This window comes from Notolepis coatsorum (assembly GCF_963971535.1).
Source record: "Notolepis coatsorum genome assembly, chromosome: 10".
Taxonomy (NCBI): Eukaryota; Metazoa; Chordata; class Actinopteri; order Aulopiformes; family Paralepididae; genus Notolepis; species Notolepis coatsorum.
The window spans coordinates 39,347,663-39,363,445 of NC_140174.1; the positions used below are offsets into that span (position 1 = coordinate 39,347,663).

The 15,783-nt window shown below is 48.9% G+C and overlaps 1 protein-coding gene across 1 annotated transcript in view; it reads right to left on the reverse strand.

Annotated features, from left to right (window-relative positions):
* The window catches only part of LOC311236155 (inactive carboxypeptidase-like protein X2), a 105,832-nt gene that overhangs the window by 34,920 nt on the left and 55,129 nt on the right, over nucleotides 1-15,783 (reverse strand). Inside the window, exons 6-7 of the mRNA XM_084323780.1 lie at nucleotides 4,780-4,930; nucleotides 2,220-2,308 (exon numbers count right to left, since the gene is read on the reverse strand). Of these exons, the coding sequence (XP_084179906.1) occupies nucleotides 2,220-2,308; nucleotides 4,780-4,930 (240 nt within the window). The remainder of the gene's footprint in view (nucleotides 1-2,219; nucleotides 2,309-4,779; nucleotides 4,931-15,783) is intronic.

Genomic DNA, 15,783 nt, shown 5'->3' on the forward strand with positions numbered 1-15,783 from the left:
TCAAAGCGTTTATTTTCTCTGCGTGGCACCCTTCAAAGGTTTAGACTTAAAAGACACATTTTCTACTCACTACACTAGAATGATGCTGAAAACTGTGTTTGGAAATACCACCACCAGAAAGGGCAGAGTTTTATGGGCAGCCATACATTGCCGATGGATTCAAGTTGAGTTGAGTCTGGTTGAAGTTCCTGACAGCAGTTTGGGACACCGTCAATAGTGTTGCTTGGCAAAAGGGGAGCCACTCCATTACAGAGGATCCTGATTCACGAACACTCATTCACCTTCGCAACCGCTTCGCCCCGGTGTTCACACTGATAAATACAGATGTCTTCTTATTAGGACAAATGGACTATTGTTCATGACAACATAAAATGAATAAGTAACGACACAGTCCACAATATACACTGGTATGGCAACACTCTGCAGTGACTGTCATGGAGGTAGAGCCTGCACACTGTCATATATTTTAGTATTTTTTTTTAAAGGGGAACTATCTTATAAATGACCTTTTCCAGTGTTTAGGGTTATTTTCTAGCTATGTGGACTTATAGTAATAGGATCTATGTCTCTAATTCTCGATTTGGCGCATTCTTCCAATTCTCCTCTCACAATAATGTCCCTCCCTCAAGTGAGTCATCTGAAAATTAGCCTATATGGGACGTCATATGGTGCATTTGCATAATAACACCCGCCCCCCTCTAGCTGCCAGCCGAGCCTAGAGCGAGAGAACTGTAAACACTCTGCGTGTCCTCCCGGCTCCCTCTCCCTCTCGAGGAAGTCCAGCACCGTGCTGCGCCACAGCTCATGCTCCCGAACCGAGAGAGAGAGAACTGTAAACACTCTGCGTGTCCTCCCGGCTCCCTCTCCCTCTCGAGGAAGTCCAGCACCGTGCTGCGCCACAGCTCATGCTCCCGAACCGAGAGAGAGAGAGAACTGTAAACACTCTGCGTGTCCTCCCGGCTCCCTCTCCCTCTCGAGGAAGTCCAGCACCGTGCTGCGCCACAGCTCATGCTCCCGAACCGAGAGAGAGAGAGAACTGTAAACACTCTGCGTGTCCTCTCGGCTCCCTCTCCCTCTGGAGGACACGCAGAGTGTTTACTTTTTTTTTTTTCTCTCTCTCTCTCTCTCTCTCTCTCTCTCTCTCTCTCTCTCTCTCTCTCTCTCTCTCTCTCTCTCTCTCTCTCTCTCTCTCTCTCTCTCTCTCTCTCTCTCTCTCTCTCCTCTCTCTCTCTCTCTCTCCTCTCTCTCTCTCTCTCTCTCCTCTCTCTTCTCTCTTCTCTCTTCTCTCTTCTCTCTCTCTCGACTGACTGTCACTCAAAGTGCTTATGGGCGGAGCCAGGCCATAACAGCCTGATTTCTTGTGGCTGAAAAATGATGGGTTTGAGTACTTGATTAGAAATATAAACCAATGCATTTTTTTTTTTTTTAAACGTACAGATGTCTTCAATAGACTGACAGGAATTGTTTAAAGTTGCCCAAATAGTGCTAGGAATAGTAAAATAGTTCCCCTTTAAAACACATTTTTGGCAATGTGTCAATCCCATAATGGATCTTTGTCAGGTCGTTGTCAATAATGGTTAAGTAAGAAGACTAAAACATCACAGTGCATGGGTTATAGCTACGCCAATGTTCGGCGGCCACTGTCCAGGTGTGTATAGTTAATTATTCACTCAGTGCATTTACAGCTATTTTGGTCATGCAAAATGTCTACAAGTTCTATCTGAGAGCTGGGGCATCTGGGTAGAGTAGAGGTCTAAGCACTCACCTTCCACCACAGAGACCTGGGTTAAATTCCGGGCAGCGGTACCTACAAACACAATGGTTGGAAGCCAGTAGGGGTATGAGTTCTGGTCGTTGCAACAGCGACTCCTACTGGTCGGCCTGTTCAACAAGGAGGGGATCTGGGGGGAGATACCTGTACCTCCATGTGCGCTTCACTCTCCCCCCGTGAAACTCCTAGCTGTCAGGTGAAAAGAAGCGGCCTGCGACTCCACATGTATCGGAGGAGGCATGTTGTAGTCTACACCCTCCCCTGACTGACAGTGCGGCAGCGACCAGGGGGAATAACGACAAAATTATGGATATAGAAGAAAATGGTAAAAAACGGGAATGTAAAGAAAAAAGAAATACGCGAGAGCCTCCTAATGAATAAAACAGGCACGACACCAGCAGCCCTAGACACCGTCGGATGCCTATCTTCTCAGCTTGCTACAACTTACCTGCCTCATCTCTTTGTAGCTGTGATGTTTGAAGTCTAGGTTGTCTGTCGTCGTGACTTCGTTTCTTCTGTGGTAATAATTATTGGCGTCTGCAAAAGAAGCAGAAAACACATCTAGCCACTAATATCCTGGGGTTAAATTGGAACATTAAAAGTGTGTGTGTGTGTGTGTGTGTGTGTGTGTGTGTGTGTGTGTGTGTGTGTGTGTGTGTGTGTGTGTGTGTGTTTATGTGTGTGTACAAGTTTACATCGAGGTCAGCCAATCAAACCCCTGCTGAATACAAGTAAAATATATATATATTTTTTTGTATCCACTTTTTCTCCTTATTTTCTATTTTGAATTTTTTTTATCCCAATTTCGTATTTCCAATTCTTCCCTCCCCTGTCTTGAACGTTGCTAGACTATGCCTCCCACTGGTCGGCTGTAGTGAGGATAGAAGCCTTGCATCACGTGTCCCCTCCGGTACACGAGGAGGCAGCCTGTCGCATCTTTTCACCAGACAGCTCGAACTCTCAGTGGCGAGGAGTAACGCGTGGGAGGCTCACGCTGCCCCCGATACTTCCTGTTTCTGCTGTACAGGGGTCACCCAACCGACCTGTAGGAGTCGCTGTCCACAACGTCCAATCCCCACCCACCGGCTTTCCCACCCTCTAACACTGCCAATTGTGTTAGTATGACGGCCGGCCAAGCCGGTAGCAACGCAGAGAGCTGGGCTCGATACCAGCATCTCCTGCGTTAGTGGCGAGCGCCTTGCCCACTGCGCAAATATTAAGTAATTTAAAAACAAGACTATTTTTTAATTGGTCAGTCACTGAGTGATTTATACATTATACATAAGAGGACGGGGTAACAATTGTATACCCACCTCAGCAGCATACCATTCAGTGTTATGACATCGTTATTTGCATAATACAAAGATGAGTAATCTATGCACTATGACTTTACCGTCCTTCGGATGAGACGCTAAACCGAGGTCCCAACTGAATTCATTGTTAAAGAACCCAGGACGCCCAACCCAAAGAGTAGGGGGTTCCCCGACATTCCTGGCCAAATTCCCAATCAGGTCTCTGACATCAAGGCCACCTAATCATCCCTCCCCCTTAATTGGCTGATATCAATCCCTGTCTCCTGAGCTGTTCAGCCATTGTGTAGTGTGATGTGTGCCTGGTGCCAGTGTATGGCAGCCATTGAGCCTGCATAGCCCAAGGTTGGGTGCTATCAGTGGTGGTGAAGGAGACAATTTCCATCCTGCATTGTGGGGAGCGCTTTGGGTGTCTAGAAAAGCGCTATATAAATGTAATGATCATTTACTCATTCATTCATGTCCAGTTAATGTAAATCCACAAATTGAATACTGACCCTATTGTAGGGCAAAATGGAAGAAAATAATATCACGAGACAGCGTTCAACACAAAACAACCACATTTCCACCTCTCTTCCGCGTCCTCTCCCCTATCGCGTGTCACAGGCTGACATACGAGACCCCCAGGCCGGCCCCCTGCTTCGATGCGGAACTGTAACTAGGGCTTCATTCGCGAAAGTACTCTGGTGCTTCGCCGACAGCAACCTGTGTTCAGAATTGTACCGCCCGCAGAATATAATAGTAATAATCAGCGCTTACTAACGTTTAGTGTCTCTGCTATTTCTGACCGAATTAGTCAACCTTTCTTTTTTCTAATGGCAGATTCTTATTCATAGGTATTTGGTCGACTTTACACACGCTGTAATGTGGTATCAGAAATGTATAGAAATATGATAAATATGACTGTTTCTCTGTTTTTCCGATAAAAACGGACGTGGTATCAAACGAACACGAATTTAAGTGGTTAAAATTCAGAAATATCTGTAATTTGTTACAGATATCTTGAGATTAGGCTATTAATGTTAATCATGGGGGATTTTTTTTTTTTAAATAGTAAACAGTTAAAATTATATGGCTTTGATCCAAGGCCCATTTTTGTCCAAATCCCAGGGAGCCACAAGGGTTAAGCAAGCATACTGTACATATTTATTTGAGCAATATTGATATCACGTCTATCTATCTTCTCACGTCTGTGAATGGGAGATGTTAAATAATATAATTGATCACATTCATGAAATGCATGGTGAAGTGTGATATGGAAACAAACTCAATAGTTCCTCAAATATTTCAGATCTAAATTGAGTTCATATGTTTGTTATCATTAATTCAGAATTACATACCATGATATCACGATATCGTCATTTGATCACAAGAGGATCCCACTGAAAGATGATATACTATACCTATCTTATCGGCTCAATACAAAGCACTAAGTCCAGTAAACACACACAATCATAGACCTTTTTTATTTAACCACTATGAGTAGCATAGATGTGTGGCAAGGGGATTAGGTTTCTTCATTGGTCGCTTATCCTTATCACTACGGCACAAGTATCTTGTGTTTTATTATAAAAACAAGTAAATGTTTAAATATAATTATTATTTTTAACACCACCACCACAAACAACAACAACAACAACAACAAGTAAAAAGGGACACCTCAGCATTCTGCTTTGGAGACCCACACAAACCCATCACCTGGCATGGGACAGCCCAGGACCTCGACTCTCATGCAGATGTTCCCATTGTTGAACCAGGAGCGAGGGTTGATCCGGAGGTATCTGGCGACCACCGGCACAGGGAAGAGGTTCTGGACCGGGATCTCCTTCTCCTTATTACCCATGAAGATCTACTGAGACGAGAACATTCATCCCCACAGTCAAGAACAGTGAATAAACAGTTAAGAACAGTGAAGAAACAGTTAAGAACGGTGAATAAACAGTTTAGAGGAGTGAAGAAACAGTAAAGAAAGGGTGATTATGATTTGATTCTTTTTTTACATGAAGTGCAGCTTGATTAATTATTGGTAGAGGTGCAGGTGCCAATACCAGTATTGGATATATCAATACCTAGGCTACAATACTTGATGAATATCGCAACTACCAAGAATTTAGTAATTAATGATAATGAAGTAGAATGTATTAAATTAGAAAACAAAATGGGATGTTTTCTCCCCCACAATTTCAATTAAAATACTCATATCACTATTCAGTATCGGTGACATAGGCTACTCAAAACAAAGTACTAGTACTTGTTCAGCAAAAGGTGCTAATGTTGCACCTTTAAATGGTATAATTGGAGGTTTTAACGGCTTGGGCACCTTCACCCTTAACATATAAGTAAATGTCCACACATTGTAGAACATCCTTGAATGTTCATGACACTACTGCATACGGGTTAATGGAATCCTTGAAAAGTGATGACTCCCATGGCTTTCGGTTATAAGATAAGACAATGATAAAATGGTAAATGGACTGCATTCATATGGCAAATATTTACAGAGTCTTCCGACTACCCAAAGTGCTTTACAACTTGTGCCTCACATTCACATCACACACACACACACACACACACACACACACACACACACACACACACACACACACACACACACACACACACACACACACACACACACACACACACACACACACACACACACACACACACACACACACACTCACACATCACACACTCACATATCACACACTCACACATCACACGCTCACACACTCACACACATCACACACTCACATATCACATACTCACACATCACACACTCACACACTCACACATCACACACTCACACACATCACGCACTCACATATCACATACTCACACATCACACACTCACACACTCACACATCACACACTCACACACATCACGCACTCACATATCACATACTCACACATCACACACTCACATATCACACACTCACATCATCACACACTCACAGATATCACACACTCACACATCACACACTCACATATCACACACTCACACACTCACATATCACACACTCACACTATCACACACTCACACACTCACACATCACACACTCACATATCACACACTCACACACTCACACATCACACACTCACATATCACACACTCACACACTCACATATCACACACTCACACACAGTGGCGGACTGGGACACAAATTCAGCCCGGGACATTCAGACGCACCAGCCCACGCACCGGCCCCGAAACCGGCCCACACAACGGCCGTTATGAAACACTTGTCCAGTATTAAACAACCCAAGGCTGTGGCTAAGGAGTCAACATCAGGGAGACCAAATCTACACCCCACCCCTAGATGTGCACTCGTGCACAGTGCACACACACACACACACACACACACACACACACACACACACACAGACACACACACACACACACACACACACACACACACACACACACACACACACACACACACACACACACACATACATATACCGTTACTTCCTGTCATTGGCATTTTTTTTTTTTTTTTACTAACATCTTAGTGCCTCATTAGCCTAGGGATTAAGGATACATGAAGTTTTGATCCATAGAAAGGTCTGTGCTACACAATTTCAGTTAGATTGGATTTATTGTCCTTTAATTTGGCACTCATGACATTAGTTGCTTGCCGTTTAATCAACATCGAAAGACCCCCCACTTCTGTCTGTATGTCTGTATGTGTCTCTCTGTGTGTGTGTCTCTCTCTCTCTGTGTCTCTCCCTCTCTCTGTGTGTCTCTCTCTGTGTCTCTCTCTCTGTGTCTCTCTGTCTCTCTCTCTCTCTGTGTGTCTGTCTGTGTGTCTGTCTGTGTGTCTGTCTGTCTGTCTGTCTGTCTGTCTGTCTGTCTGTCTGTCTGTCTGTCTGTCTGTCTGTCTGTCTGTCTGTCTGTCTGTCTGTCTGTCTGTCTGTCTGTCTGTCTGTCGCTCTCTCTGTCTCTCCCCCAATTAAACTGTCCTATACTCTACATCACCAGCATGTTTCGCAGCAAGTCACTTGTTCCTACGACCCTGTCAATCACTCCATCAGTGTCCAGAGCCGTCAGGATCTCCTTCTCTGTGCACATGAGCATGAACGCCTCCAGATGCTCCTGGGTCAGAGTGGTCCTCAGTCGAGTCTTCACAAATTTCAGGGTGGAGAAGGTCCTCTCACAGGCAACTTGACTGAATGACAGTGTTAGGAGGAACTTGTAGCCCAATCCAATGGCATGATAGGAATCAGTCAGCAAGTTGTACTTTGACAGTACATGATGCATACAAACAGGACAGTTTTTACATGAGTTGCAACTCTTGTTCTCCAGCTCCAGGTCTTCTTCTCCTTCTCCTCCATCCTCACCTCCGGTTGTCCTGACATTGTATGCATCCAAATGAGGCATCTTAAGTCTTTCCCAATGGTTGGCCAGGCTTGAGAGCTCAGCCTGCAGTCTTCCAGCAGTGGCTCTTTCATCAAACCTCGGCAGGTATTCGCTCAACTTTTGCAATGCTTCTGTTGGAAGGCCCGTTTCCATTATTTCAGGGAAATTCCGAGGATCAAGACATGCTAAGTCCGCGCAGAGTGGTCCATTTGCAGCATAGCGACTCTTAATGCTCTCTGTGACTGTGTCCAGAATTACATTGTGGACCTTGATCTTGTAGTTTGCCTCAGCATCTGACACAGGCTCATCTTCAGCCAACTCACCTGGCATGGCCTTCTTTCTCCTGACCCGTTTCTCTGGGAGCGCAGTCTGGACCACAACTTCACAGTCTTTCTTCTTCTGCAGCTTGGCATTGGCCCACTCAACAAATGCATCTGCTGCTCTTTTCACCTCATCAAAATCCCTGACACACTTTTTGAGGCTCTCCAGGCTCCCTGTCACTAACCGATGAGCAGTCAGTAAGTCCATGCCACTGGTTTGGAGATACTTGGAGAGAGGTGACGTGATCTCAAATATTCGGAGAAAGATCTGAGCGGTCAGTATGGTCTCAAACCTTAGGAGAGCCTCTGTGTACCCTCTGGCTTTCACTCTGACTGTTGGCTTCATGGAGACATCTTCTTCAATCTTTGTTAATGTTGACACCAAGTCGATGAACAAGGCATGGTCAGGATTGCCAAAACACCTGAAAATCTTGCTCAGAGCCCGATCCTTGGCCCACCACCTTGCCTCCCCGATTGTAGTAAGCCGTCTGTGTCTAGTATCTTCACTCACTTTCTCCCACATGTTCATACGCTTGTATGACTCTGATGAATACAGCAACATCATTAAGTGAGAAGAGCGATGCACTGGCTACCACAATGCCTGTGGTGTCTCCTAGCACAAGGTTCAGGACGTTCACCGGCCCACATTAGTGGCCCACACACCGGCCCACACACTGGCCCACATACTGGCCCACACACCGGCCCACACACCGGCCCACATACTGGCCCACACACTGGCCCACACACCGGCCCACACACTGGCCCACATTAGTGGCCCACACACCGACTCACACACTGGCCCACACACTGGCCCACACACCGGCCCACATTAGTGGCCACACACTGGCAAAAAAAAAAAAAAAAAAAACGGTATATATATATATAATTTTTTTTTTTTTTGGACCAGCCCACTTTGGTTCCGGCCCATCGAGATTCGTCCCGAACGTCCCGATGGCCAGTCCGCCACTGCTCACACATCACACACTCACACATCACACACTCACACGTACACCTTACTGTAAATTGTACCTAAATTGTACCTCATCCCATTTCTGCTTTGCACTATATAATATTGTATATTAGTACACTGCATAGTATATTGTATATTATATGGTAACTCAGTTACGTCTATTCTGCATCGAACATTGTACATATGTCTATACTGAACACTGTGACCTAATTTTTTTTCTTCTAATTTACATGCTATACTATGTTATTTCATACTTATCTTGTCTAGCACAGTCTCTGGAGCGTAACAGTAAGAAGCATTTTGTATACAAGTATTCTGTACTTCTGTATGACAACTATTAAAGAAACTTGAACTTGAACTCACACATCACACACTCACATATCACACACTCACATATCACACACTCACACATCACACACTCACACATCACACACTCACACACTCACATATCACACACTCACATCACACACTCACATATCACACACTCACACATCACACACTCACACATCACACATCACACATCACACATCACACACTCACACATCACACACTCACACAGCCTGACAGCGAAGGCAGCCATGCGAGGAACCAGCTCATTGGGAGCAGTCAGGGGTTAAGACACTTTTGACACGAAGTTGAGAGGAGCCACAATCGAACCGGGAAAGATTACCAGACGACCGCTCTACCTCCTGAGCCACTTCCGCACCACAATGCACATGGGAAGGAAATAAAGAGAGGGAGCCTTCTTCAATATAATTCTACGGAGGGAGCTTGTTAGCAAAAACTAGAACTGGGTACTTCCCACATCCACGACATGATCAAAAAGCTGTCATTTTCCGGATGATGGCCTTTGCAGGTGCCCTGTCGTGGATCATGTCGTGGATGTGGGAAGTACCCAGTTCTAGTTTTTGCTAACAAGCTCCCTCCGTAGAATTATATTGAAGAAGGCTCCCTCTCTTTATTTCATCAGAGTCAGAATCACTTTATTGGACACAGGAATTTGACTTGGTTATCAGTGCGATGACAACATACAACAGTCCAACAGGATAACACATGACGGAGGCCATCTCACTTAGTGTAAACACTAAACACTGGACACTAGACTATACAGTGGATGATGTACTGTCAAATAATAAGCCATGTACACCAAGGAAGATTGCACTTTTTAATTTTTTATATTTGCACATGTTATATTATATGCACATAACTGTCTCATGTCGTCTAGTCATGGTCTATACAGTTCAGCCTCCATGGAACTTTATGGAGTAGGCGGAGGTTGTGGTGGTGGCGGGACGAGTTTGGTGAAGAGGCGGTGACTATAGGGAATATGAAGCAGGTGTTCTTGCCAACTCTGCTCTTGGCAGTCATGGTAGATGGCAGTCAGTGATTTTCTCAGCCGGGGCAAATCATTCGCTGCAGCCTGGTCTTAAAGCAGAAGGAGGCTGAGGGGGAACCAGACAGTAATGGAGATGGTGAGGAGGCTTCAATGATTGCTCTGTAGAACTGAACCAGGATTGGGGGGGGGGGTCAGCTTGTTAACTTCTCTGAAAAATGACATCCTCTGTTGAACAACCTTCTGTTTTTGCAGTGTTGTCTCTGGATGTGACCAGTTCCATCCGTCATCAGCTCTATTTTCAATCTTTCAACATGTTCTTATGTACCCCAGTTGCTATTGCATGCAATTATTTGTGTTTCATTACACGTATATGTACTGTACATGCTTACCAACTGTTTCACCTGTTTTATAGCAACACTACTATCACCGACATCTAAGAAGGGAGATCCCCTCTTGAACGGCCCTTCTAAGGTTTCTCCCCTCCACATTGCCTGTGGTGCTTTTTTCCTATTGCTAGGTTTTTTGTGAGTTTTTCCTTACCTTCGCTGGGGTATGTCTGGGAGTGTTGCATTCATTTATTCATTTATTTTACATTTTATTTTGGAATTCATGGTATTTTGTTTTGTTCTTGATTTATTGTGATGTTTCTTCTTGACTTGTTTAAAGAAGAGGTGTCTGGCCCATGAAGACATTAACGTGTGTTGTTGGGCCTTACAAATACATTTGAAATTTTATTCCCACAGCTGAGACCATTCATTTTTCAGTGGGGAGGGGGGAGTGAGCAGGCGACGCAAGCGACTATGTTGTCATCTGCGAACTTAAGCAGCTTATTCGTTGGCCGTACAGTCATCTTGTGTACAGTAGCTATAGGAGTCTAGGAGGAGAGATGGCACGCAGCCCTGGGGAGCACCTGTGTTGATGACTAGGGGGCTCAAATCACCACCAGTCTACTTCCTGTCTGTTAGGAAGTCAGAGATCAAACAGTGAATGGGAGGGGAGGGGCGTTGAGTTGGGCTAGTTTGTTGTGGAACAGCTCAGACAGGTACCATGGTGTTGGAAGCTAAGCTGCAGTCTACAAACATAATTCTGGTGTAGCAGCCTGGCTTGTCCAGGTGTTCAAGAATGTAGTAGGGAGGCGGCTGGGTGGCGCAGCGGACATTGTGCTCGTCACCAACGCAAGAGACACCAGGTTCGAATCTGGCTGTCGGTGTTGCCTCCGGCTTGGGCCGGCCGTCATACTGGCTCAATTGGCAGAGCCAGCGGGTGGAAGTCGATGGGTGGTAATCTGGACGTTGTGGACAGCGACTCCTACAGGTCGGTTGGGGGACGCCTGCACAGCAGAGACAGGAAATAGCGGGAGTAGTGTGAGCCTCCCACACGTTACACCTCGCCAATGAGAGTCCGCGCTGGCAGGTGAAAAGATGTGACAGGCTGCCTCCTCGTGTACCGGAGGGGACGCGTCTATTCTTATCCTAACGGATTTCCAGTTCCGCGTTTGCGTTCTGCGATCTGATTGGCCACTGACTCTACGCCCAAACAGCGCGTTACGCTAGTTCTGCTAACAGCCTGCAGCCAGCATTATCCAATTCATATCAATCGAAATAACGTATTGTTTTCATCTCTCTATATTAACGTGATTCCATCAACACAACATAAATGTTCAAAACACGACAAGACAGTTTGCATCACTTCCCACGGTTCTCGGCACTTATTCTACCGGTAGTGCGGTAGTTGTTGCCACGGTATTGGGTCTTTGGGTGAATACTTCATTGGCGGGGAAGAAGAACACTGATAGCGGTGTGTGGACCGTCCCGCAAGCCCCAGACAACAGTCCCGCGGCCCCAGGCCACCGCCCCCCGAGCCCCAGACCACCGTCCCGTGGCCCCAGGCCACCGCCCCGCAAGCCCCTGACCACCGTCCTGCGAGCCCCAGGCCACCGCCCTGCGAGCCCCAGGCCACCGCCCCGCGAGCCTTGTTTCCCGTGCGCCTAAAATTCTACCTGGTCTCGTCCCGTGGGGCTCGCGGGACAGTGGCCTGGGGCTCGCGGGACGGTCCACACCGCTATCAGTGTTCTTCTTCCCCGCCAATGAAGTATTCACCCAAAGACCCAATACCGTGGCAACAACTACCGCACTACCGGTAGAATAGCTCTAGAATAGGTCTGGGGCTCGCGCAACGGTGGTCTGGGGCTCGCGGGGCGGTGGTCTGGGGCTCGCGGGACGGTGGTCTGGGGCTCGCGGGGCGGTGGTCTGGGGCTCGCGGGACGGTGGCCTGGGGCCGCGGGACGGTGGTCTGGGGATCGCGGGACGGTCCACACTGTTATGGTTTGACACCGACCCCAAACGCAACGACACAAGAGAGTTGGATTCAGAGTTGCCAAATACAAGGGCTTGTTTATTTGGTGACTAGAATAAGTGAAACAGGGAAAGCAGGTCAACAAGAAACAGGTACAATGAACAAGGGGCAAAGTTCTGCTGCTCTGCAGCTTCTCCCGGAAGGGTAGTCTTGGGAAGCAGGAGCAGACCTCTGTACCGCTCTGCAGACTCTCACGGCGGACCTCTCAGATGTTGTGCAAGACCGAGAGAGGGAGAGAGGGAACGGGTCAGTGACAGAGCAGACTTGAAACGAGCTGGAGGACAGGGTGTTATATTCTTCGTGTTAAACAACACAGTGATGTGCAATATTCCAAAAACAGCCCAAGTGAAATCTCTTCATGTAATCACACAGTGAGCAAAATCCAAACACCGTCCAAAAGAGAAATACTATCTTCGTGTAAACACACAGTGAGCAAAAATCCAAACACAGTCCAAATGTGTAACAATATCTTCGTGTAAATACACAGTGAGCAATAATCCAAACACAGTCCAAATGTGAAATAATATCTTCGTGTAAATACACAGTGGGAGGTGGAAGATCCCAAAATATTATTCCATAAGGAAAGGGCAAAAACGATATAGGCTGGGTGAGTGACTGTCTGACAAAAAGGTGGTAGACTTCAGTGTAAAGGTTACACACGAAAATCGGAAATAGGTCAAGACAGTCAATCTAGAAAAACTCACCCAGACGAGCTGCGTAAAAGGAACAGGAACAACAGTGGAGGCGAGCGCGCGCCACGGAGCAGGTATCCAAGCGAAGGCTTCTAGGAATTTCCTGGAGATTAGCACAGTGAAACAGAAGCAACGGGGAAAAACATCCAGCGACAAATCAAGACGAACCAACAACTTAGGGTGGGGAAAACGGGGTATAAATACTGAGGGATCGATTGATTGAAAAGCAGTGACAGCTGGGGAATGTGATTGAAAAGCGTGGGGAAGTGAGGGAACCAATCAGCGACGTCTCAGATGACGTCAGCGGGGAGAAACGTGTGAACGAGGGAATTGAAATACTTGACAGAAAAAATGAATGAAAACAAAGCGAGGGTGGTTAAAGGAACAGAACGAGTGAGAAGGCAAGGACAGAAACCTCACAGTACCCCCCCCTCAACGGGAGCCGCCCGGCGACCAGGCCGACCCGGCTCGTCAGGATGGGCCCGATGGAAGTCGGTGATCAAGCCGGGATCCACGATGAGCTGCCGGGAGACCCAGCTACGCTCCTCAGGGCCGTAACCCTCCCAGTCCACCAGGTATAGGAATCCCCGGCCCCGCCGACGAACGCCCATCAACCGGCGGACCTGCCACTGGGGGTGACCATCCACTAGCACAGGAGGCGGTGGATCAGGAGCCGGAGGCATAAGGGGACTGAGGGAGACGGGCTTAACCCGAGAGACATGGAACACGGGGCGGATGTGCATGGATGCAGGAAGCTTCAGGCGCAGGGCCGCCGGACTGAGTACCTTCAGGACCTCGAAAGGTCCGACGAAACGGGGTTTGAGCCTCCTGGCCGAGGACCGTAGCGGGAGGTCCCTTGCGGAGAGCCACACCCTCTGCCCAGGGCGGTAAGTCGGCGCAGGAACCCGGCGCCGGTCGGCACCACGACAGGCGCGCTCAGACGTCTGGAGCAGCGGACCAATCATCACAGTACTTCAAGAAGCCCGTGGTGGGGAAAGAGCCAAACCTTACAGCACCCGGCGACCCACACGGCCCCGGCCTGCCCGGACGGGACCCAAGGAAGCCGGCGATCAGGGGCACTGGAGAGGGGGACAAAGACAGAGGCCCGGAGAGGGGGACCGGAGACGTGGACAGAGGACCGGCGAGGGAGGCCGGAGACGGGGACTGGGACCCGGTGAGGGGGCTGGACGGCACCCGAAGACACCGGGCACGACAGGAGGGGCTCCACCCCTTGATGGCACCGGAGGACCAGGCGATGTGGGGCTCGTGCAGCGCGAGCCAGGGCCTGCCCAGGACCACAGGGACAAGAGGAGAGCTGGTGACGAAAAACTGGAGCCTCTCAACGTGGTCACCAGCAACGGTGAGAAGGACTGGACAGGTGCGTTGAGTGACGTCAGCCAGGCGGCGATGATCCATTGCGAAGACCTCCAAGGGCCTCTCGAGGTCCTCAAGCGGAATGCCGGCCCGGGTGGCAAACCCAACGTCCATGAAACTCCCCTCAGTACCAGAGTCCATGAGTGCACCCACCGTCGCCCGCTGGTCCGCCCAGGCTAGGGTGACGTCCGCCAGACGGTTGGGTGGTGCACGGGTGGGTATGGACGAGAGGTCCGGAGGCGACTCACCAGCGGGCCTCCGGGGCGGGGGACAGGAAAGACGGCTCACCAGGATCTCCCGGGGTCTTGGCGAGCCTGGTCCTCTTGGCCGGGCACGGCAATTGGAGACACGGTGTCCATCCCGGCCACAGTAGAGGCAACGGCCGGAGAAGAGCCTGGACTCCCGCTCGGCCGGGCTAAGGCGGTTGCGTCCCAGCTGCATGGGTTCCTCCTTGGTCACGGCTCGGGAGGGAACAAACCCATCAGTCACGGAGGGGGCAGGACGGACAGCACTGTAGAGGCGGCCGCTGGGAAAGGGAGCCCCTGAGCGGCGGTCGACGGCACAGTCGTAAGGCCGGCGAGGCGGAAAGACCTGAGCCCTGGACTCCCTGAACACCCCCTCGGGGTCGTAGTACTCGGGGGGTACGTCCGGGGTAAAGAAAACCTCCTCGAGGTCGTGGTCCTCGGGGGGTACGTCTGGGGTACCGAAATCCTCCTCGAGGTCGTGGTCCTCGGGGGGTGCGTCTGGGGGTCCCCGTCGGGTTCTCTCACGTCTTCTCTCCTGGAGGCGTCCGTCGACGCGGATGGCGAGGCTGAACAGGTCCTCGAGGGAACCAGGTTCCTCCTGGGTCGCAAGCTGGTCCCTGACTGCGTCACAGAGCCCCCTCATGAAGGTTAGGCGAAGAGCAGGTTCGTTCCATCCACTCTCCACCGCCGCCAGTCGAAACTCCATGACATAGTCCGTCACCCTGCCGCTCCCCTGTCGGAAGGTCCCCAACCGGGCTCCAGGGTCCAGACCTCGGGCTGGATGGTGGAACACTCTGCGGAGCTCCGCCACGAAGTCTGGGTAGGAGAACAAAAAATCTGCCTCCATTGCCCAGGAGGAAGTGACCCACTGGGCAGCATGGCCTGAAAGTAGGTTGGTTATATAAGCCACTTGGGACCCACGAGCAGAAAAACGGCTTGGTTGATGACGGAAAACCAACTCACATTGCATGATGAATGTGGCACACTCCTCGGGATTACCGTCGAACAGCCGTGGGACGGAGAGAAGGGGTTCCCGAGATGCGAAATCTG